Source organism: Mauremys reevesii, linkage group 25 (genome assembly GCF_016161935.1).
Source record: "Mauremys reevesii isolate NIE-2019 linkage group 25, ASM1616193v1, whole genome shotgun sequence".
Lineage (NCBI taxonomy): Eukaryota > Metazoa > Chordata > Testudines > Geoemydidae > Mauremys > Mauremys reevesii.
Genome location: NC_052647.1, coordinates 2,886,057 through 2,909,714, shown reverse-complemented (window position 1 = coordinate 2,909,714; position 23,658 = coordinate 2,886,057). Strand labels below are relative to the sequence as shown.

Below are 23,658 nucleotides of genomic sequence, written 5' to 3'. Positions count from 1 at the left end.
CTGCACAAGGTAACTTTCTCTTCAAGTGATGTCCCTGTGGGTGCGCTCCACTCTGGGTGACTTCAGAGCAGTACCCTCCGGAAGGCTTCAGATTTGAAGTCGTAGCAGACAAAAGTGCAGTGAGTCCAAACAGGGCATTGGAGGTTGCCTGCTGTTCTAAAGTGTAATGTTGAGTAAATGTATGGGCTGACACCTAGGTTGCAGTCTTACAGATTTCCGCAATGGGGACATTGTTAACAAATGCTACAGAGATTGATAAGGCCCTGGTGGAATGCGTGTGAATCCCCATAGGGCAGTAGTGGGCAACCTTTGGCCCGTTAGGGTAATCTGCTGGCAGGCCGCGCGACAGTTTGTTTACATTGCCCGTCCGCAGGCACAGCCGCCCGCAGCTCCCAGTGGCTGCGGGAAGCGGCAGCCAGCATGTCCGTGGCCCGTGCCGCTTCCAGCGGCTCCCATTGGCCGGGAACAGTGAACCGCGGCCATTGGGAGCTGCGGGCAGCTGTGCCTGTGGATGGTCAATGTAAACAAACCATCTTGAGGCCCACCAGTGGATTACCCGATGGGCCATGTGTGGCCCACAGGTTGCCCACCACTGCTGTAGGGGGTTGACCACCACATTGGGAGTAACAGTTTTACGAAATCTTAAATCCATTTGGAGAGACATTGTGTAGATATGGCGTTCCCTTTGGATCATTCAGTGATTGAGACAGACAGTTTCTGAGACATACAGAATGCTTTTGTTCTAAATAGAAAGCAATTGCCCTGTGTACACCCAGGGTACATAGTGTGTATTGTTGTCTATCCTGGTGTGGTTTAGGATAGAATGTCAGAAGGTAGATAGGCTGGTTGAGGTGAAAAGATAAGGCAATCTTGGGCAAAAACTTTGGCTGTATCTCAAGGAAACTTAATCTTTGAAAAAGACTATCTGGCTGATTTGCCAAAAGAGCACCCAATTCTCCCACCCATATGGCAGATGTAATGGCAATGAGGAACACTACTTTCATAAAAAGATGTAACAAAGAGCATGTCACCATGGGTTCAAATGGAGGGCCAGTTAGGACTTGGAAGATAGGTTGAGTCCCATGGTGGGATAGGTTCTCCCACTTCAGGATAGAAATTGCTGAGGCCTCTGAGGAATCTTTGGTGAGTGGGTGAGCAAATATGGAGAATTCATCTACTTTGCTGTGGAACGCTGTGATAGTGGAGAACTGCACTTAACTGAGCTCATGGAGAGGCCTGACTTCTCAATATTCCAATAGTCCAATATTCAGGGTAAAGATGCTGACACAGCCGGAATTCATTTTTGTTGGCACATGCCTCAAATTGTTTCCATTCATGGAGGTAGTTGGTGTGGCTGGTTGTTTTGTGACTGTGTTTTGTACTTCATTGGAACACGTTATTTCATGTCACTTGAGCCATGGAGTAGCCACGCTTTGAGATGGCGTCTTTGGGGATCTGGATGAAGAACGTGACCTGCATCCTGAGATAGGAGATGAGGCAGAAGCGGAAGCATCCATGATGGGCATACTGATAATCTGAGACGGTAAGGATGCCAAGTTTGGCAAGGCCACATGGGGGCTATCAGAATTACCCTGGAGTTGTCCTGCCTAATCTTGTGGATCACCAAGGCCAAAAGGGAGGTTGGGAGAAACACGTAAAGGAGAGGAGTGTTCCACTTCATGAGGAAGGCATCGCCCAGAAAGTGGCAACTGAGCCTCCTCCCAGAGCAGAACTGAGGACATTTGGTGTTTTGTATCGTTGCAAAAAGGTCTATTGTCAGGAATCCCCAATGTCTGAAGATGTCCCAGAGTGTGCATGTTGAGTTTCCACTCATGGTCCTGGGAGAAATTCCCGCTTAATGGATCTGCCGTGGTGTTCTGGCAACCAGGTAGGTATTGTGCTGTAATGTGAATATAGTCTCTCATGCATAATTACCAGAGTTTGAGGGCTTCTATACAGAGGTAGTGTGATAGTGCTCCCCCTTGTCTGTTTATACAAAACATGCAAGCTACATTGTCCATGAGGATTTGTATAGTCTTGCTTTCCATTATCAGTAAGAAGTGGGAGCAAGTGTTGTGAACGGCTCTTAGTTCTAAAAAGAACAGGAGTACTTGTGGCACCTTACACATTAACAAATTTATTTGAGCATAAGCTTTCGTGGGCCCACTTCTTCGGATGTAGCCCACGAAAGCTTATGTTCAAATAAATGTGTTAGTCTCTAAGGTGCCACAAGTACTCCTATTCTTTTTGCGGATACAGACTAACACGGCTGCTATTCTGAAACCTGTCTTAGTTCTAAGATATTTATGTGCAGAAGAGTTTCCGCTGGGGACCAGCGGCACTGGATAGTCCACAGACGTAGATGCGCTCCCCAACCCAGAAGTGATGCATCTGTTGTGACGGTCATCATTGGGAGAGTTTGCGTGAAAGGCACTCCTACGCAGATGTTGTCTGGTTGAATCCAACCAGGGAAGATACTCCTTTACCTTGTTTGGTACTGTGAGGTGCTTTTTTATATTGTGCCTGTGTGGGACATAAACTGAGTGGAGGCAGGCTTGAAGGCATTTCATATGGAATTGTGCATGTTCTGGAAGCCATGTAGGCATGTTCTGGCGGTGACTTGTGGGCTGATTTGTACTGTAGCAATCAGGTTGGTCAATGTGAGGAAACGTTATTGTGGTACAGAAGCCATTGCCTCGAGAGAGTTGAGGAAGACTCCAATGAACTCTATTTGTTGCACGGTATTAGTGTGGATGTTTGGCATTTATTTAGAGCAGGGGTGGGCAAACTTTCTGGCCCGAGGGCCACATCTGGGTGGGGAAATTGCATGCAGGGCCAAGAATGTAGGGCTGGGGTGGGGGTTGGGTTGTCAGAGGGAGTGTGGTGTCTGGGAGGGGGTGTGGTGTGCAGGAAGGAGCTCAGGGCAAAGGGTTGGGGCAGAGGAGGCGTGTGGGGTGTATGAGGGGGCTCAGGGAAGGGGGTTGGGGTGCAGGAGCAGGGGCACAGTGCAGGAAGGGGTGTGGAGTGCAGGAGGTGGCTCTCAGGTGCGCTTGACAGCCCTAGTGGAAAAGGTTTTTTGAGGCTGAGGGGTGGGATTGTAAGGGAGTTGGGGAACCTTCCCCATGCAGATCCTGGCTGAACCCAAGCCTCTTCCATTCAGTCAGGCACATCTGCCCCTGTCCCCGCACCTCCGATCCCCAGGGGTCTCTACCGCTTCCTTCCCCATCCCCATGTGTCCCTGCAGTCCCCCTCCCCCATCCCCAGTCTCAATGCTGTCACCCCACTAGCTCCTGATCCTTCGCCCCAGTCTCTTCCCCCAGTAGCCATTCTGAACCCATGTCTATTACCCCCCAGCAGCCCCACTCTGTTCTAACCTGACTCCACGGGCACGGCACTGTGATGAACTTCTACTCCTGGGGGAAGTCTGCAGCACTGGGCATGCACAGAATCCCCTGCCCCCAATACATTCTGCCCCAGAAGTGCTACAATTCTGCCTTTTGCCCACCAGAGGCCATTGTGGCATCAGAACAGCCAGCTGCGTTCATGCTGCTGGCTCTTCTGGTGCCACAGCGGCCTCTGGTTGGCGAAAGGTGGAACTGCAGCACTTCTGGGGCAAAAATGTAGTTTCTGCTGGAAAAAAATTCTGCAGGACACATGAATTCTGCATGACCGTAGATGCACAGAATTCCCCAGGAGTAATAACTGCCATTTGAACGTAGGTGTCCTGGAGATCCAGAGCATGCAGGGAAGACAGTCTATAGAGTGACCATTCAGAACTCCATGTACCTGATATATTTCTTGAGGCCTTACCTCTCCTTTGGATACCAGGAAGTACTGGGAGTAGAAGCTATGACCTGTGTTCCAGTGGAACCTTCTCCACTGCTCCCAAAGGCAGCAAAAAATAGACCACCTCGAGGAGCAGTATCTCGTGAGAGGGGTCCCTGAAGAGGGACAGGGAGGGAGGGTTGGGAGATGGTGTGGAGAGGAACTGGATTGGATTAGTTGGGTTTGGTCCTGCTTTGAGCAGGGGGTTGGACTAGATGACCTCCTGAGGTCCCTTCCAACCCTGAGATTCTATGATTCTATGGATGGCATAACCCAATCTGACAGTGCTTAGGACCCTGCTCTCAGTAGCGACTGAACCCCAATCATTGTGAAAGAGGGCCAGCCTGTCCCCAAAGGAGGGAGATGAGGAGGAAGGAGCAATGACTAGGACAGTGCTTTGGAGCAAGGAGTCAAATGGGCACTTGGAAAGGCACCAGGGAAAGGTGTGGGGACTAGCCGAACCCTAAGACCAACAGCTTCCTCCTGTGGGATCTATCCCTCTTTCTGGTGTAGTCCTGTGCCTCAGGGCATGTCTACACTTACCTCTGGAGCAATCGATCCAGCGGGGGTCGATTTATCGTGTCTAGTGAAGACGCAATAAATCGACCACCGAGCGCTCGCCTGTCGACTCCGGAGCGAGAAGCATAGGCAGAGTCAACGGGGTAGCAGTGGACCTAACGCAGTGAAGATGCCCTAAGTAGATCTAAGTACGTTGACTTCAGCTACGTTATTAACGTAACTGAAGTTGCATAACTTAGACCGATCCCTCCCCAATGTAGACCAGGCCTCAGAGGAGGGAAAGGCTGGCCAAATGTGCACTGCGGACAATACTGCTGCTGCTGGATGCCACAGTGGCGCCTCTGCATCCCGAAGGACTGCAGGATAGCCCTGGAATTCTTAAAGGAGCACAGCGTCTCCTCAGTTTTGTCTGAGAACAGTGTTCAGCTGTCAAAGGCCAAAGAAAGCCAGGAACCCCATCTCATGGTGACCACATAGGCCACCCACCCTGGCCGAGGTGTCCATGATATCGCATGTGGATTACAAAAGGCATCTTAGCCACCAAGCAGCCCTCAGTGACAAATGCCAGACAATTCCTCCTGACAGAGCTGTCCAGTTAACAAAACTGTCCTTGGACAGCAACGCTTGCTGATTGGCAATTCACATCTGTAAGGAAGAGGTGGTGTAAATCTTCCTGCCCATGAAGACCAATCGTTTAGAGTCCCTAATCTGTTGTTCACCACAGTTACAACTAGTGAATTTGGGGCCAGATGGGAGTTAAATCCCTCAAATCCCAGCATGGGAATGAAATAGTGCTTTTCTATGTGCTTAGCTATAGGTGGTGTCAAAGCCAGAGTGCACCAGAGGGCCTTAGCCAGTTCAAGGAGCACACTGCTAACAGACAGGGTGACTCTCCCAGGGGCACAGAGCTGTAAAATGTCCATCAATTTGTAGGGGTTCTCTTAAAAGAACTCTGCTTGGATACCAAGAAAAGCAGCTACATACTGCAAAAGGTCTTGGTACACCTTAAAATCCAGTACCGAAGGGGAGGATGAGCCATGCAGCACAGCATAATTTGGGGATGTAGATGAGGCCCTTAACTGAGCCAAAGCCAGATCCTGTTCCAGGGATGACGGACCCAGATGGGTCACCTCTGGAAGTGCCACAGGGAGGACTGCCAGTGCCTTGGCCTGCAGTGGATCGATGGTCACCACCACAGACTTGGCCAGCAATCTTGCCTTTGAGCAAGATGAAGAATAGGACCTCTGCGATCGAGGAGTGTCCCAGATTCCACTGACATGGATAAGGCATTGGTTGCCAACAGGTGCAGGGCCAGGGACCGTCGTCCTGAACATGAGATATGCGCCAATCCTGTTACATGTAACAGTTCATCAGTGGCCCTCAATGCTGGTTGGGCAATGGAGAATGGGAGGATGACAACACCAACTCAAAGGAGCCTCAGGATTCTGGAGATAAGGGTAGAGCAAAACCGAAGGGAGCAAGTAGATGTTTGATTCGTCTATTGTCCAGAATGAGGCAGGAAACAGTGCTGCCAATGGAAGCAATACCATTGGTACCAAGCATGCCAGTGCTTGACGCAGTGTCAGTACCGAAGTGAACAGTCATACCAGAGCGTCTGATGGCACCGTCAAGAGTGGTGAAAGCCACCATGGAAACATGTGCTGTGCCGACTGCAGCAGTGCTGAGGTTCCTGGTACCGGGGTCCCACGTACCAATCACAGTACCAGCCCTATTTCCACAATTTGTGGAAGGGGAACATTGGGGCGCATTGCCAACTGACCCGAGGATTCAGTGACTTGTTCAATAGAAGGGGCTATAGTTGACAGAGACTTGGCCAAGTCCTGGACCAAAGGAGAGGTTGGGACTGAAAGGCAGAAGGAGGTCTGTAGCTACTTGGTATGCTGCCGACACAGAAACAGTCGGTACTGGCATCTCACTCATCAGTACCAGACTCAATGGATGTCCAGAGGCTGGAACTAAAGTAAATGGTAGATGGTTTCTCACCTCCCTATTAGGTTCCGGGGAAGGGTTAGAAGCACCAGCTCCATGCCGTTCCATGCTTTTCCTGCGGGAGGTGGAAGAGTCACCCCAAAACCTGGAGCAGTCCCTACTTGCAGATGTGATTGCAGAGCCATTGGCCATTGAAAACTCATGGCGATCAGGGGAAGTCCCGGATGACTGGAAAAAGGCTAATGTAGTGCCCATCTTTAAAAAAGGGAAGGAGGAGGATCCGGGGAACTACAGGCCAGTCAGCCTCATCTCAGTCCCTGGAAAAATCATGGAGCAGGTTCTCAAGGAAACAATTTTGAAGCACTTCAAGGAGAGGAAAATGCTCAGGAACAGTCAGCATGGATTCACCAAGGGCAAGTGATGCCTGACTAACCTAATTGCCTTCTATGAAGAGATAACTGGCTCTGTGGATAAAGGAAAAGCAGTGAACATGTTATTCCTTGACTTTAGCAAAGCTTTTGACATGGTCTCCAACAGTATTCTTGCCAGCAAGTTAAAGAAGTATGGGCTGGATGAATGGACTATAAGGTGGATAAAAAACTGGCTAGATCGTCGGACTCAACGGATAGTGATCAATGGCTCCATGTCTAGTTGGCAGCCGATAATCAAGCGGAGTGCCCCAAGGGTCGGCCCTGGGGGCGGTTTTGTTCAATATGTTCATTAATGATCTGGAGGATGGCATAGATTGCACCCTCAGCAAGTTTTCAGATGACACTAAATTGGGAGGAGTGGTAGATACACTGGAGGATAGGGATAGGATACAGAGAGACTTAGACAAATTAGAGGATTGGGCCAAAAGAAATCTGATGAGGTTCAACAAGGACAAGTGCAGAGTCCTGCACTTAGGAAAGAAGAATCCCATGCACTGCTACAGACTAGGGACCGAATGGCTAAACAGCAGTTCTGCAGAAAAGGACCTAGGTGTTACGGTGGATGAGAAGCTGTATACGAGTCAACAGTGTGCCCTTGTTGCCAAGAAGGCTAACAGCATTTTGGCCTGTATAAGTAGGAGCACTGCCACTAGATCGAGGGATGTGATCGTTCCCCTCTATTCGGCGTTGGTGAGGCCTCATCTGGAGTACTGTGTCCAGTTTTGGACCCCACACTACAAGGAGGATGTGGAAAAATTGGAAAGTGTCCAGTGGAGGACAACAAAAATGATTAGGGGGCTGGAGCACATGACTTATGAGGAGAGGCTGAGGGAGCTGGGATTATTTAGTCTGCAGAGAAAAATGAGGAGGCATTTGATAGCTATTTTCAACTACCTGAAAGGGGCCTCCAAAGAGGATGGATCTAGACCAGGGGTCGCCAATCTTTCAGAAGTGATGTGCCGAGTCTTCTTTTATTCACTCTAAGGTTTTACGTGCCAGTAATACATTTTAATGTTTTTACAAGGTCTCTTTCTATAAGTCTATAATATATAACTAAACTATTGTTGTATGTAAAGTAAATAAGGTTTTTAAAATGTTTAAGAAGCTTCATTTAAAATTAAATTAAAATCCAGAGGCCCCCGGACCAGTGGCCAGGACCCGAGCAGTGTGAGTGCCACTGAAAATCAGCTCGCGTGCCGCCTTCGGCACACATGCCATAGGTAGCCTACTCTGATCTAGACTCTTCTCTGTGGTAGCAGACAACAGAACAAGCAGTAATGGTCTCAAGTTGCAGTGGGGGAGGTTTAGGTTGGATATTAGGAAAAACATTTTCACTAGAAGGGTGATGAAGCTCTGGAATAGGTTACGTAGGGAGGTGGTGGAATCTCCTTCCTTAGAGGATTTTAAGGTCAGGCTTGACAAAGCCCTGGCTGGGATTATTTAGTTGGAAACTGGTCCTGCTTTGAGCAGGAGGTTGGACTAGATGACCTCCTGAGGTCCCTTCCAACCCTGATATTCTATGATTGGTCTTATGCGACCTTTTCCTCGGCACAGTCAACAGGGAACAGCCCCTATTGAAGTACCTGCTCCAGAACGTGAAGTGGTAGTGCTGTTGGAGCCCAAGGGCAACCTCTGACCCACTGAGGGCCTTGGGACCAAAGCAGGCCACATGGCCTGTTTGAACAGGTGCTGCTTTAGGCAAAGGTTCCGAGCCACTTGAGTCAGTTTCTTAAACTGATCAGCAGACTGCGCAATGCTTCTTGACATGGGCCTTGCTACTGGGGATTGCTTCCCTGCACAAAAGACAATGTTTAAACTCCAGAAAGGCATCGCTGGGGAAACAGACTGGTAACACAAACTACTCTGACATTAAGGGTACTACTAACTATATACAAGAGAAAAAACTAAATTAGTTGAGAGTTTGAGACCACACAAAGCTCCGAAGCCAGTCACGAGCAGGAAGAAGGAACTGAGGGAGGATCAGGACAGCACTGCCTCATGTAGCCAGGAGGACTATAGCCACAAGGCACGAGTGCCACACCTCTACAGGTACTGCTGGGCAAATTTCTCCTGTTCTGGTGTGCTGGGGAGAGACACACATCTACATGGAATACATGGCTGCATCTACTCCAAGAAGAAGAAAGGGCTACAGCTTTAGACACACAGCATTGCCCATTAAGTGCTTACCTGGAGGAGGGACTACTGCATGTTGGTTCAAGTGAGGAGGAGTGCTATGCTCAGGTTGCTGGGGAAGATGGGGTGGCATCTCTGGCTGAGGAAGATGCATGATGGGCTGGGTGAAATGTGTGATAGTGTCGAACATGTTCCCTGGGAGCGGATGCTCCATGATGGGGACCTGTGCAGGTACGAAAGGAGGGGGAGAGGACTTCATCGGAGGCGGTGCTTGTTGAGGGACAGGCTGTGGAGGCAGTGGTTGCATCTGCTGCTGCTGCTGCACCTGCTGATGGTGGTGGTGGTGATGCTACAGAAGACAAAAACTCATGAGATCAGCAGAACACCTTCTCCAGACTTGTGTCATCTGGTATGCAGGGAGGCAGCTCAGAACAATTCCAGACATCAATAACGGAGGGACTGAGCCTGTGGTTGACTATAAGCTCCTGATCTAAATAACAGTATTGTTCTGCTAACAGCCTGTGTGCCCGGCCCAGCCCAACCTCTATGATGATTCGGTGGTCAATGTATACTGAGGACTCTAATTCATAGGAATTCTCTCATGGCTCCAGGAGGGAGGCTTCTCCAAAACTCACCTTTTTTTGCTCTCGCCCAGAGTGCCCTTTCTTCTTCAATTTTGGTGCCATTTCTGTGGAGAAAGGAAGAAGGGATAATAAAAGGGTTAGCATCCACGTGCTGCTCTTCCAGGAATCACTGACACAAATATGGGAGCAACTAATATTACTGATCTCGGTTACAAGTACAACACTTAAATCACAGGAAGAGTAGCGAAGTTTTGGTGCTCACTGCAAACTGCTCTCTGAAGCACTCATGAAGAACACATTTTCAGACACAAAACCAGGCAGCTTTTCCTTGATTTTAACTTTGAAACTTACTACAGATTCCTAAGGAAAGAAATGCGGTTTCCTTGGCTACATTTTTGTTCCTTCACAAAACCAGGAAGGATCAGAACTTTCAAAACATCAACTACAATGATTTACAAAGAAATTTCTTCAAGACTTTGACCAACACTAATTCTTCAGCTGCAGGCCTTTGGGACACCAAAGTGACAGACTATAAGAACTGGTTAGCCCTTGCCTATATTAGAGTTTCTTGGAAATCTCTCACCAGTGCAGTGCCACTGGTGGTAACCAAAGTGGGAGTTACTGTGGATAGGACTCAGGGCGCTGCCAGAATTTGTGTCATGGTGTCTTCTACACCCATTCTGACCAGTGTTAGATAACGGTGGTAAAAATGCCAGTGGTCTACTGAAAATACTTCCATTGCTACCATTGGTGGAGCTGGAATGATGGAAAAATCTCTCAAAAAGCCTATTGGAGATACAACCTGACAGGGCTGCAGAGAGCTGGCTGTGAAGCAAGTGTTTTCACAGCCCATTAGTTAGCTCAAGAGCACTTATTTGAACATTACAATGTCCGCGATGGAGAAGAGGAAATAAATAGACAGCAGCCATGATAGAACAGATGCTACACAGAAAGCCATCCTTCCTCTCACACTGGAGAATTGTTAAGAGTTTGCATCCAAGGGCCTCTTGCTGTTTAAGCAAGAAGAGGGCTTAAATTCACCACTTTCTATCAGAGGTCACACTGGGAGTCAACAGAAGAAACTTTCTTCTCCACCCTAAAACAAAACTGTCTGGGACTTTCAGCAGCTTTCACTACCAGTCAGCCTCTCTCCATCGGTGAAAATTTGTTATATATTAGAGCTTCCCAAGACTTCCTTTACAGCTTACTTCAGAGTTTATTAAATCAACAAAAATGAAAGGCACAGTATTGACCATCTGGCTTAAATTTCCTCCTCTGCAGAATTCCAGCCAAACACCTGAATCAATTCCCTTGCTTGAACGTGCTCTACTTCATCGTTATTTGGCATGACCAGTGGTGTGGGGTTAATACTCAAGAACTACTCCTGAACATAGGTTTAAAACAGCCTTGGCAAAATTCTAGTGGCCCATTCATGCCCCAGGTGTTGTTTTTTTTTAAATCGGTAAGTAAAGTATTCCTATTTTCACCGCCGTGAATCCTCATGGGAGGGGACAGGCAAATATGGTAGAATTTGTACTTAGGCTGGTAAATTGAAGTCAGACTAGATAATCACTTTTGTACCTTCCGGCCTTAGAATCTATGAAATTTTCATAATTATGCAAGGCTAATACAAAGTCAAACCATTTTGTAGCAAAATTTAAGATGATCTAGTAAGTATTCAGACCCACTTCCAATGTATATTATGCTTCCTTCATACGTGTCTCTCATTATGAGTTTCCCTGTGGTATAAGGTAAACACAGCATAATTAAAGTATTCCTGGAGGTCCCTTCAGCCACCAGGGTCTATCATTACAGGGATTCCCTAAGCTTTTCAGGAAGCGATATTTTACCAGAGCTAGACCTCAAGTGTGTCAACAGACTCCCAGTCAACTGTTCACATTTTCCATGGTTCAGGCTGTTTTCGTGACCACTAGAAACAACCCAAGCTCAGCTGCAGGTCAGAACATGTCCAAGAGTAAATGGAAGGTGGGTAGCAGAGCTCCATCATTACAGTAGGGAGATGAAGCATCAACACCATTGGTTGGGGCCACTAGTCGTTTGAGGACTACTGTACAAATCTGACACTTTGCCAGTCTAACTTGGTAAGAATAATTACTTAACTAGGCCTTGACCTAGTAGAAGACATTTCAAAGAGCCAATAAAACCTCAGTAAGTTACATGCATTGAGGCTCATGTGCTAAACATCCATACAGTGGATGGAACAAAAAATAAATAATCCTTTGCACTTTTCCTACGAGGCTCTCCAACTGTTTTACAAATGGGGCCAAGTATCATCATTCCCATTTTACAGATAGGGAATCTAAAACACGGAGGTTTAATGTCTCTCTTGAAACTCTATATGGTAGAGCTGGAAATTGGATCCCAGTCCAGTGCATTTTCCAATGGACTACAATTGAAAAAAATGATTATGGTTAATCTGCTTGCAAACTTGTTTAAAAGAGTAGATTTTGACTTAAATATACAAAGCCATCTTAACCAGCCACTTTGACATTACTTTGCACAAAGAAGAAAGAGAATGATTGATGTTTTCTGCTATTAAGTGACTTGCCCCACATAGACTTTCCCCATCTGAGTCAAAAACCCAGGTAACAGAGAGAGAGGCTGAGAGAGAATTAATCACAGGAACACCACACCAATCAACTGAAGAGTCACCACTGAGCCACTGAAAGGCAAGAAGGAAACACAGCAACATGTAGGTCTTCAGGAAAATCATGTTTTACAACTATTCACTGAGATCTTTTCTGAGTTCCTACTCTATGACTGAGGGCAGAAAATAGAAGCCCCATACTAATCAGTAAACTAAAATCAAATTTACAGAAAAAAGTCATCAAAGTGACAGATGTCACTCTCTGTAACAGTAAGTATCTAAGAGACTGGTCTCCTTTACTGTGAGCCATACACTATGTGAGGGGTGTGCAAATGTGCTTTGGAGCCTGTAACTGCCACATTCTTATCTGATGCAAGTGTAATATATATAGCAAACAGAACCTGACTCACGTTGCTATAAACATTCTACTTGCTGATCCACTTTTACCTTGTCTGCATTACAAGAAGCTTCCTACCATGCATACCAAACTAGGAGGAAACTGAATAAGCTGTGTGGCTGTAAAAAAGAAGTTACTGAAGGTACCAATATTTCTGTCATGTTCCATTTAATCAGAAGAAAAAATACCCATGGGAAGAAACCAAAGGGCAGGATACAAACAAATGTGGGGGGTTCCAGGAAAGGAGGAGTTTTATAAAAGGACACCACTTGAGGGAAGAGAAGGAAAACTATGAAATATTTGATCTTTGCAAATCAATGGGATTTGAGAGAATTCCTCTTCACAAGTTGCAGATTTAATGCATAAGTACACAAGGAAGTTGCACTAGTAAACATTATCAGCAAAAAGGCACTCCTACGTGAATGGGACTGGAAATGGGAGATTATATATAGACAGTCCTCTGTTTCAGGAGTCAGCCAAAAATGCCATGTTTAATATATAACATTTCTCATTGTACTTTATGTCAGAGACCCCCTAGCTTCATGGTTTCCATGCAGCTGATCAACATGTATTTCACAATAGTAAAGGTGTGAAAAAGAGGGACTATCAGACATATTATAAGGCTATGTGCAAGTGTCAACCCTGAAAAGCAGTTAAAAAGGTATCAAGCCCTGTAAAATTGACATGATTACTCCTGGTGTCACTCTGCCCTAGTTGCTTCTTTGTACAGGTGTTTGCTCTCACTCCTATATTCCTCAGAGGTGTGATGGCTAGCTTCTAACCAAGCTCTTCAGAAGCGGCACGTTTGCTTACTGGTGTGCATATTTCTCGTATTGATATTGTCTTTAGTTTAAACTGAATTATTGACAAACTATCACATGTTTAGCCAAGATACTGGACCATGCTCTGCACTTAGGTAAGAGAAAATGGTTTGGTCTGGATTGACAAGAAGCCCCATTCACTTTATATTGCTCTGAGCAAATGGTTGTGCATCTCCTGGTTTGTTTGGATCAGCAGTTCTGTTTAATATTGGAATCACACCCGTGAGTCTGTGGGACTAAAGAAGCTATGGACACAGCTCCACTCTGCTGCACTCCAGCCAGCCACAGTACACTAACCTTCTGGCCATTTAACTAACCATGAGGTTTCCAGAAATGCAAGAACAGGCAAACAAAAGACAAAGTTATAAAACATGGCCCAGAAAAATCACTTTTCTAAGCTTAAAGTGCAGTTTTACTCTGAATAGTCACATCAGCTATTTTAGAGATAAAATTTTGCTGCTTTTTATTCTTATTAACCCTGCAGAGCCAACACAGCCAAGACTGACTGAGCTGCTGATTCTATTCCATCTTGTGTATTTACAAAATTGCTTAAGTTCCAAATCAGAGTTCCACCTATGGGAAGTCCATGAAAGGCACCAAGGGCTCCACGTGAACTAAATCTGGTTCACAGAACCATTTTTCTCTTCATACCACATTTCAACTAAGCTTTGGCTCTTAGAGCCCAGGATGAGATTTCAAGGCTGGTAATTAGAAAAAATTTCTACTTGTGTACACAGCACATCTGACACAGAAATCCTCAAGACACAATAAATATGGGATTCCACAATGCCGTTCTCACAAAGTCACTTTTCAGAGTAGAAACATGAAGATCAGAGCCCAGATTCCAGTAAGTGAAGCCTCTGCTTACAATTAACTTATTCTATCAAATAGTATCAGAGGGGTAGCCGTGTTAGTCTGGATCTGTAAAAGCAACAAAGAATCCTGTGGCACCTTATAGACTAACAGACGTTTTGCAGCATGAGCTTTCGTGGGTGAATACCCACGTCTTCGGATGCAAGTGCATCCACTTGCATCCGAAGAAGTGGGTATTCACCCACGAAAGCTCATGCTGCAAAATGTCTGTTAGTCTATAAGGTGCCACAGGATTCTTTGTTGCTTCTATCAAATAGCTTTCCTCTCTGGAAGGTTCTAGGGTATCTTCCCCACTCACAAAAGTTTTTCCAATTATTAATTAGTTACTTCCCCACACTTTCACTGAGTAAGGTGAAATACTCAATATAATAGTATACAATTAGACAGTTGGTAAAAATATTCTTTCCATTTTGAAATGACTTCTTAAAACTGCAATGCCATTATACAAAAGGTACATTTTCTGTAGCAAACCAAACACTTTATTTATTTTTATTTAAAAACAAAAATATAAAAAACTATACAACTTGTTTTAAAAAATATTGTGGTTACATTACTGTTAAATCAAAAAGCATGCAGATAAAAATAGAAAAATAAACAGATTTGTATAAAGTAATTATTTGTAGATAAATGCTAATTGAAGTGCCTTAAAAGGAATCTGAATCAAAATGGTAATGACAGTCCATTCATTGTCAAATGCATTCTTACTTTCAAACAGTTCATACTTGTGCATCAGAGAAACTAGGATTACAGCTTTGCTAGTAACATGCAGTTATACATTCCAGTAAAAAAAAAATCAATCCCAGTCCCCAGCAGTTTATAGAAAAATAAAACACAACAGGAACAATCATGTGATTTGGAGAAAACATTTTAACAATGCTAAGAGACTAAGTAAATACTTTACAAGATAGTTTCGGTTATAAATTAAACTTCCCTTGATAGCACAGAGAACCTCCATACTACACTGGTATTAGAGATGAGCTCAAAATGTGAATACTGTGTATAAGTGACTCATGGTCTCCAGACTGTGTTGTGATGCTTTCTTGGCATTTTGCTGGAAGACAATTAAATCTAACTGCTTCCCTTTCCCTGTTGTGCAGGGAGAGCAGATCAACTCATTGTGGCTTCTATGCCACTGACACAGTCAAGTAAGGCAGACGTGTTCCCTAAAACTGTGGCTAAAGCAAGTTGTTAGTAGTAGCAAGAGCACTAAAGCCCAAGGTTCAAATTGGTCTTGGATAAGATGTATATCTAGCTTTACAGAAAAAGGGATACCTATATTCTAATGTGCTGGCTTATGAGTTTATTGCATTTCTAATGGAACTATCACCTTAGTAGAAAAATGCTGATGCGATATTTGTCAAATTATTACGTTAAAAAACACTACGGTTGTTGGGTTTTCTCTTCAAAACCCTAATCTTAACAGGGAAACACAGTGATTAAAAATAGTACTTAGCTTTTCTATGTATCACAGTACATAAACACACTAAGGCCCAGATCCTGCAGTCAGTTATGCAAGTGAATAGTTTCTTAAAATAGGATTACACCCAAGTGCAGGTGCCTAGTGGACTTCGAAGCTCTGTATAGTGCTTTACAAATATTAATTAGTTCTACTTCCTCAATTCAGATGCAACCAGAATCAGCATGTTGTAAACTGACAAGGAGTGGTGTATCAAGACTGTAATTGTTCAGTGGGCTCAAAACCAAAGCACTTTTCCTGACGTCTCATTAGAAAATATGGAAACTATGTTTTAAAAAATGAACATCCCCAGTTAAAAGATAAAAGAATAAAGAGAAGAATATCCCATACCCAAACTCCCAACAAAAAAGAGTTTCTATTAAAACTCACCACATTAAATTAGCAACAAAGAGTCCTGTGGCACCTTATAGACTAACAGATGTATTGGAGTATGAGCTTTCGTGGGTGAATACACATTAAAATAGAATATTAAACCAAATTTTATACAGTTATCAGAATGGTCAGGGTGCAAATTTGATCAGTCATAGAGCCTTAACAGTTGAATTTCAATAGTCAACTCCCCAACTGCATAGTTCTCTGAGAAACTACTCAAGTGGTTTGCAGGACCACAGATATAGCAGTGCTCTTCTGCAAAGCCCCTTTATTGATGCTTAGGGCCCTACCAAATTTATGGCCACAAAAAACTTGTCATGGACCATGAAATCTGGTCTCTCCCCGTCAAATCTGATCTTTTGTGTGCTTTTACCCTACAGTATACAGATTTCACAGGGGAGACCAGCTTTTCTCAAATTGGGGGTCCTGACCCAAGAGGGAGCTGCGGGGGTGGGGTGGGGTCACAAGATTATTTTAGGGGACTCATAGTACTGCCACCCTTACTTCTGCGTGGCCTTCAGAGCTGGGTGGCTGGAGAGCAGTTGTTGGCTGGATGCCCAGCTCTAAAGGCAGTGCCCTGCCAGCAGCAGCGCAAAGAAGGGTGACAATACCATACAATGCCATCCTTACCTCTGTGCTGTTGCTGGCGGTGGCTCTGCCTTCAAAACTGGACTCCTGGCCAGAAGCTGCCGCTCTCCAGCTACCCAGCTCTGAAGGCAGCACCACCTCCAGCAGCAGCGCTGAAGTAAGGGCATCAGTACCACAATCTCCCCTACAATAACCTTGCAACCCCCCCACCCCTTTTTGGGTCAGGACCTCTACAATTACAACATCATGAAATTTCATATTTAAATAGCTGAAATAATGAAATTTATTATTTTTAAAATCCTATGATTGTGAAATTAACCAAAATGGACCATGAATTTGGTAGCGTCCTACTGATGCTATTAGGAGTGTCCTTGGTGATTAATATAAAGTTAATTCTAGATTCTACTTAGAGAAAATTAATCTCTTATTTTTTCTTCCCCCATTTGGTGTTTCCCAGGGAGGAGCTACAACAGAGGTAGTGAGCACTTTGAAACATTATCTGCACAGTAAGTTAAGACTACAGGGAATCAAGTTTCCTATTTCAGAATCCAAGAGCCAAATCACCTCTAGGAGTTTAGCAAAGTAAGTTTATTCATATAGAGCCATATGAGGTATTGAAGGTACAACTGTATGAGGGGAATGGTGGCCTACTGAATTAGCAGGCAGGTCAGTTACTGTGTACAAGCTCTGCCAATCTGACACCTGGCATTCTGTTCACAAATCACTGTGTGTGCAGGGGCGGCTCTACGTTTTTGGCCGCCCCAAGCAGTCATGCGCGGGAGGCGCCCCGGAGCCGCGGGAGCAGCGTACCTCCCGCGGGCATGACTGCAGAGGGACCGCTGGTCCCGCGTGGCTCGGCTGGACCTGCCGCGGCTGCGGACGGCTCGCGGCTCCGCTTGAGCTGCCGCAGTCATGCCTGCGGGAGGTCCAGCCGTGCCGCGGGACGAGCGCCCCCTCCGCAGTCATGCCTGCGGCAGGTCCGGTCCTCCCGTGGCTCCGGTGGACCTCCCGCAGGCATGACTGCGGCAGGTCCGCCGGCCCAGCCAGCTGCCCCCCCCCCGGCTGCAGGGGACGCCCCCTAGATTTTGCCGCCCTAGGCACCAGTTTGTTTTGCTGGTGCCTAGAGCCGCCCCTGTGTGTGTGGATATGAATGCCTCCTCAGATGCACCATTCAAACTACATCCTGAATGCAGGACACTAGGGTAGAATATCCTAGTTCATCTAAATTTCCTAGGTGCCAGATGATCAGGAACTTTGATACTACTAGGCATTAAGACTACTAAATCCAAATTGGTAGAGGCGCTCCACCCACGTGAGAAAAAGAGAGGAAGTTTCTGCACAGACACCCCACCCCAAATCTAGATGCCCCACATTCTCTTAAGTTTCTTAGTCACCACAGTATATTGACGTTGTTAAGGAGTTTGATTGTTGAGAAGGGCATGACTAAAAAGCTACCTTATGCCTGATAAAGACAAAACAGAAGCCAATTAAATTCAAATGGGTGAAGTACTGTTGAGGAGGGACGTATTTTTCCCCCTCAGATTCATAAGGAAACAGGAAACTTTATTAAGGAACAGATTACAATTTAGCAGGGTCTGAAGTTTGAAAGGTCAGCCATTTAATCCATGCATAAAAATACATATTACAAACACAGGAAAAATCTCTTTCTTTTGCACAACTCACAGCTGAATTGGAGTGGACTCAATGTTCAACCCAAAAGTTTACCTCTGAGCTGAGCTACAGCATAGGAAGTTTCAGAACAAAAGCAAAATTTGCGAGAAAGCTGACACAAGTCAAGCTGAAACCTCAACTTCAGCGTTTGTTACCATGGAAATAATTTTAGTAGAATGGTTTCTACATATTGAGGATTTTCAGGAGACATCTCAGGCTTGCTAGCTAAGGCATGAACACAAAATAATACTCAAGATCTTCAGATGAGGCATAACATCACAATATTACTTCATTCATTAAAGCTATGAAATATGAAACAATAGCTATGAAACATGGAGACCGAGTTCACCACAAGTATTGCCTCCCACATTCCCCTCCTCCCCCCGCAGTATGAAAAACACTCAGCTCTTTGCTTCACTAAAGAGGTAAGAGGATACTCAAGCCAGAAAGACCCAGCACTGCACCTCTAAAGATAATTTCTGACTTGTTAACATATATTTGTGTGTTCTGTGAGCTCTAGACACACTCTGCCATAAAGATGCACCACTGTGTACTACAGCCTGATCATTCATGACTGAATGATTACTATCAAAAGAACAGATATGCTTACAAAACTATTTGTATTCTGTAGAAAAAAGGTTGCTTACATGCAACTTCACCTAAGGCTGAAGATACAAAAACCATAATTGAAAGAGGCAATGGAATCTATTAGAAATTTCACGGTACTAGCATAGAAAGTCGGGAGGTAAGAAAGTTACCAGCTAACATGATGGTCATGTTTAGTCTATATCACAAGTGGGTGTTTCCAGGATGAATTTCAATCTCATTACAATTCATAAAGATACTATCAAAACACAACAAAAATTAAACTGCACTAATCCTTTAATCCTGTACCTCTGTTTTCATAGATTATAAAACTAAGGGACCATTCTGTTCACCTGGTCCAATCTTCTGCAAAACATCCCCCAGTAATTTGTTTTCTCTACTAATATCATCTGTCTTCAAGGTATTAAATCTTCCAGGGCTGATTTTCAAAGTATAGTACTCATGATTATTAACAAGAATGCTTTATAAATTCTGTTTTAAATTCTAGATTAAGGTTTAGCAACAACAGGTGGATTAAAGTGAGTGGAGCAAAATCAACCCAGAATGTAAATAGCTTTTCAGAAATCTGGACTACAGAGATGAGTCAGGCAGCTGTAAGAGAGTACTGTACTAGTGCATTAAAAGTTGTCTTGAGTGACTATGGAGAGTGAACTGCAGGAGACTGGAGCAGAAGTGTAATTTCAGTATAACTAGTTATATAATGTGTACCTATTTTTTCTTATATATTATAGAATTAACTGGTGTGTATTTTTACATGTATCAAAGTGCTTTATGATAAACCAAACCAAGATAAAATAAGTTACAATTATAGTATTAAGATTTTTAGATGATTTAAAACTCCATATATATATTGCACAAAATACCATGTACACCCACCAAACAGCAGCTCAGTGGGTAAAAAAAGGAAAAACAGAAACCAAGTTATGATAAAAGAGGAGCATAAGAAGCCAGATCTTATTATAAATTGAAGTGCAAAGATTATCAGTAAGATTTTTAAATCTAATTTTCCACTTCGCCAGTGCAGGTGTTTCCAAGATTCTCCTATCAGGATATATATTTTGCAACTTCTCCAGAATCATATTGTTCCTTAAAATATTACAGAGAGAGAAGCTCAAAGGATGGCCAATGACAGGGCTGTTAAGTAAAGGGTATCATGAACTAACAATACATTAGTTACATACGGTGTCAAATATACAATTCTAAAATGTTTAAACAATTACATTTCAATTCAACAGTATTCTATATGTTAATTATTAGGTTACTATCCTGCAGTACAGGGTCAACAAGGGCTCCTATATTTAAATCAAAAAAGCAGGAGAAAGATTTAGCAAAACAAACATCACTGTAAATATTCTAGACCAGAAAAATTTAGTTTCTTTTTTTTTTGGAAACAAAGTATTATCAAAACAAGTATATTCATTTGTACATATTCAAAGACTACTAAAAAAAATCTGGTGACTGTAGCTTTATTTTGTGGCAGAAAGCTTGATAAAGAATACAAACTGTGTGAAGGGTTGCTGGTTTTTAAAAACAGTGTTTAAACTGTGAGAATTACAAACATACTATATGATTCATTTTGGAACAGAAAGTGAAAGATAAGAGCCAACAAGCTAAAACAAACCCAAAAATTGCATCCCAAGGAACATTTGCAATTTCAAAATAAATTTGAAGGGAAAGAAGGCTCACATAGCACACACATTGCACTATACGTAGAGGCGGAGTGCTGTCCAATGGCTCTAATTATAGCACTAAATCACTTAATGTCAACATTTTCAAAAACATCTGATTTCCAGTAGCCAACATGGGACACCCTGGCCATGATTTTCAGAGATGCTGAGCACCTACTGGGGCGCCAATTCGAGTCAAAGAGCTGGGGAGGGAGGAGGAGAGAGAAGAGAAGAGAGATTATCATCACAGGTGCTGACATGCAAGTCCAAAATGGACACCCAAAAAGAGAGGCAACCAAAATTAAGAGGCCAGTTTTGAAAACACTGGCCCTGTCATCCCAAGACTGTCAAGATGGAATCAGACTAGGAGAATGGATATGTTTTGGGAAGAGCAGTTTTACAGTCAGTTCTTATAGTTTTATGGAACAGAGAACATTAGAGGATAAAGCTCAGTCACGTTTAGAACTCCCCCAAGGACGTGCTGTTATGGTACACACGGAAGTACACTAGAGGCACTAATGTGACTGCCATGTTGCAAAGTTGAGCAAACTGTCATCTTACAGATTTCCATACCATACACTCCATAGAACTTATAAAGAGCTAAGGTTTTAATTAGCTCTGCCCAGTCACAGCTTACTCAAAATACAAAACAAACTATAAAGCAATTCATTCTTAAGGATAAAGTGTTCTATGACAGAAGAACAGAAGAGGTCTGCTCCCTAAGCCAATCACAATCCAAGAGGTCAATTACAGGACAGTGAGCAAGTGATGCTCAATTTCACTCTCATCCACCCAATCAAACGAATCAGGTTCCCCTGCCTCATTCTCAGGAATATTTTAGAAACATTTAACTTAGAAATAATTTTATCTGGATCATGCACACTTGCCATGGAAAAAGACAAATGAGAACATACGTTCCGTTTTTACCATATTGTGGCATCTTGGGGTTTCTCTACACAGGTTTTGCACTGATTTAACTATAATAGTATAGCCAAGTAGTAGTAAAAACACTTCATAGACCAGGCAGAGATATCCACAACTGCGCTTTTGCAGACAACTGCATCACACTGGGAACAAATCTCTGGGGCAGAGAGGAACAATACTTTTTTCATTCCAATGTCTCAGACCTGAATGAGCAAAGTGTCGTTCAAGAAAGACCAGAGAACTTGATTTCTAAACAAGTTTTTCACAGAAGCTTTGACAAGCCTAAGCCTGCATTAGTCAAATAAAGCCATTGAAATACAACAATTGTACAATAACAGTCTATAGCTTGAGTGTAAATGTGGCAGCTCTGCCTCAAGACTTATCTAGTAGCAGGAGACCATTTTCTTCTAACATTCCCCTCCGCTAACACACACACTGAGGACAGCACTCACTATCACTGAAAGTTTTATTTTGACCAGTATTAAATATAATTTCCTCTAAAGAACTATCATCAAAGGTCACACGTTCCTTTCAAAAAACTGAAATTAACTTAAAAATATGCTTGACAATAATGAAACTTAAATGTGTTATATTTAACTACAGTTTAGTGCAGATTTTTTCCCCCCAAAGAAAATACAGGCTTAAAATTGGAGTGTCTGTAGGAAGTGTCATCAGTAAGCATCCAAAGCAACTCCTATAAATACTAATCTCTGCTGACTGGAGGGGACAGGAAAAGCAGAGGTGAGTATTTAGCATACATGTGGGGCTTGTTTTGAAGTTTTAGAGCAGTATGCATTCAGCACCTGTGCTCTCAGGCCCCTCCAAACCCAATGGCAGGCCTGAAAATGTCTTACTTCAGTCACAGAATTTCTTACATTACAAGTGCATTTTTATTTATTTTTACTCCTGTTTGCACTTCAGTCAATCCAGCTATAGAAGTGGAAGCAGAACTCTTTTCTACCTCATACAACTTCATCAGACATAGTTAACAAAGTTAAAGTTGCAGAAACTTTATTACTGGTGATTTATGTGCCGGAAAGAACCCAGCTTAACTTTCAGAACCCATACAGAGCTGGCAGTTCGAGAAAGAATAACTCAAATTCTTAGCTATGCAGCTTTGCTCACTTCGACACACATTAATGCCACAATGTCACTTTAGTTTCTTAAAGTGTGGTTCTTCCTCTGTTTCAGAAGTGCAAAAACATCCTCAGCTTAACATGCCTAAATCACAAATTCTAAGGGCGTATCAGTTGAGAATAGAAAAGCTATACAAAGTCATTACTGCTCACTAAATTCACCCTACTTTTCCTGAGGAGAATTGTTTCATGCCATTGTTTTTATTTTTTATACATAAACCCACATTTCCTCAGCTGTTGTCCAGAAAAACGCCCTGGTGCAGAAGTGTTCCTGGTGAAAACACTTAACACTCCCCAAGAGCAAACTGAAAAGAGAAGGGGTCTTTTTAAAAATATGTAATTACATCACTGGCCAGATAGAAAGTATCTGGGCATATGTTACAGGTTGGCTCTCCCACAGTAAGGAAGAAAGGCAATAAAATCTTGTAATCTTGGGAAGTGCAAGATGCCATACCCCCATCTCCAAGTTTCGTATGTCGGGTCCAATACAGGCAACTGCAACATGCAGGATCTACACTGTGTGTACTGTTTTAATTACAAAGACAAAAAAATTAAAGACCAAGCCAGTACTGAAAACATATTTATTTATACAGAAGACAGGTATAGGACTGAGTCTTTAAATAAGCTGCATCTAACCTGTTTCTGAATCTTCACTGTCGGAGGAGCTGGATTCACTGGTGCTCTCAGACTCTGAGGAGGAGAACCCCTTCATTTTAGAGGAACCAGCAATTACATCCACTTTCTCTGCTGCAACAAGATAATAGTACAATATTGTCAAAGGATGACAAAAATAACCCAGAATCCAGTCTTGTGCTGTGTGGTCCTCCTGTAATCAACAACGCCCGTAACAGGAATTCTATTGCATGGAGGGCTGCTTGTATGCTGATGCTCTATAGTTGGGGTCATAAGTAGCTTAACTAAGTAAAGTACTGTTGCAATTGGGCACAGCAAACTCATTGCCCTGTTCCCATGTTCCTTCCTAGACCTGAACTTTACAAACTAGGGCAGAAATGAAGAGTTTGCCCTACTGTTCCCAATTCTCTAATGAGGTAACAAATACAACTTTTGCCTAAATA

General features: G+C 43.7%; 1 protein-coding gene across 9 annotated transcripts in view; it reads right to left on the bottom strand.

Annotated features, from left to right (window-relative positions):
• BRD4 (bromodomain containing 4) overlaps positions 1–23,658 on the bottom strand; it is a 234,194-nt gene that overhangs the window by 23,639 nt on the left and 186,897 nt on the right. For all 9 annotated transcript variants that reach the window (XM_039514640.1, XM_039514637.1, XM_039514642.1 and 6 more), the window contains 3 exons: positions 23,219–23,329; positions 9,494–9,546; positions 8,913–9,207 (listed from right to left, as the gene is read on the bottom strand). In XM_039514640.1, the coding sequence (XP_039370574.1) occupies positions 8,913–9,207; positions 9,494–9,546; positions 23,219–23,329 (459 nt within the window). The remainder of the gene's footprint in view (positions 1–8,912; positions 9,208–9,493; positions 9,547–23,218; positions 23,330–23,658) is intronic.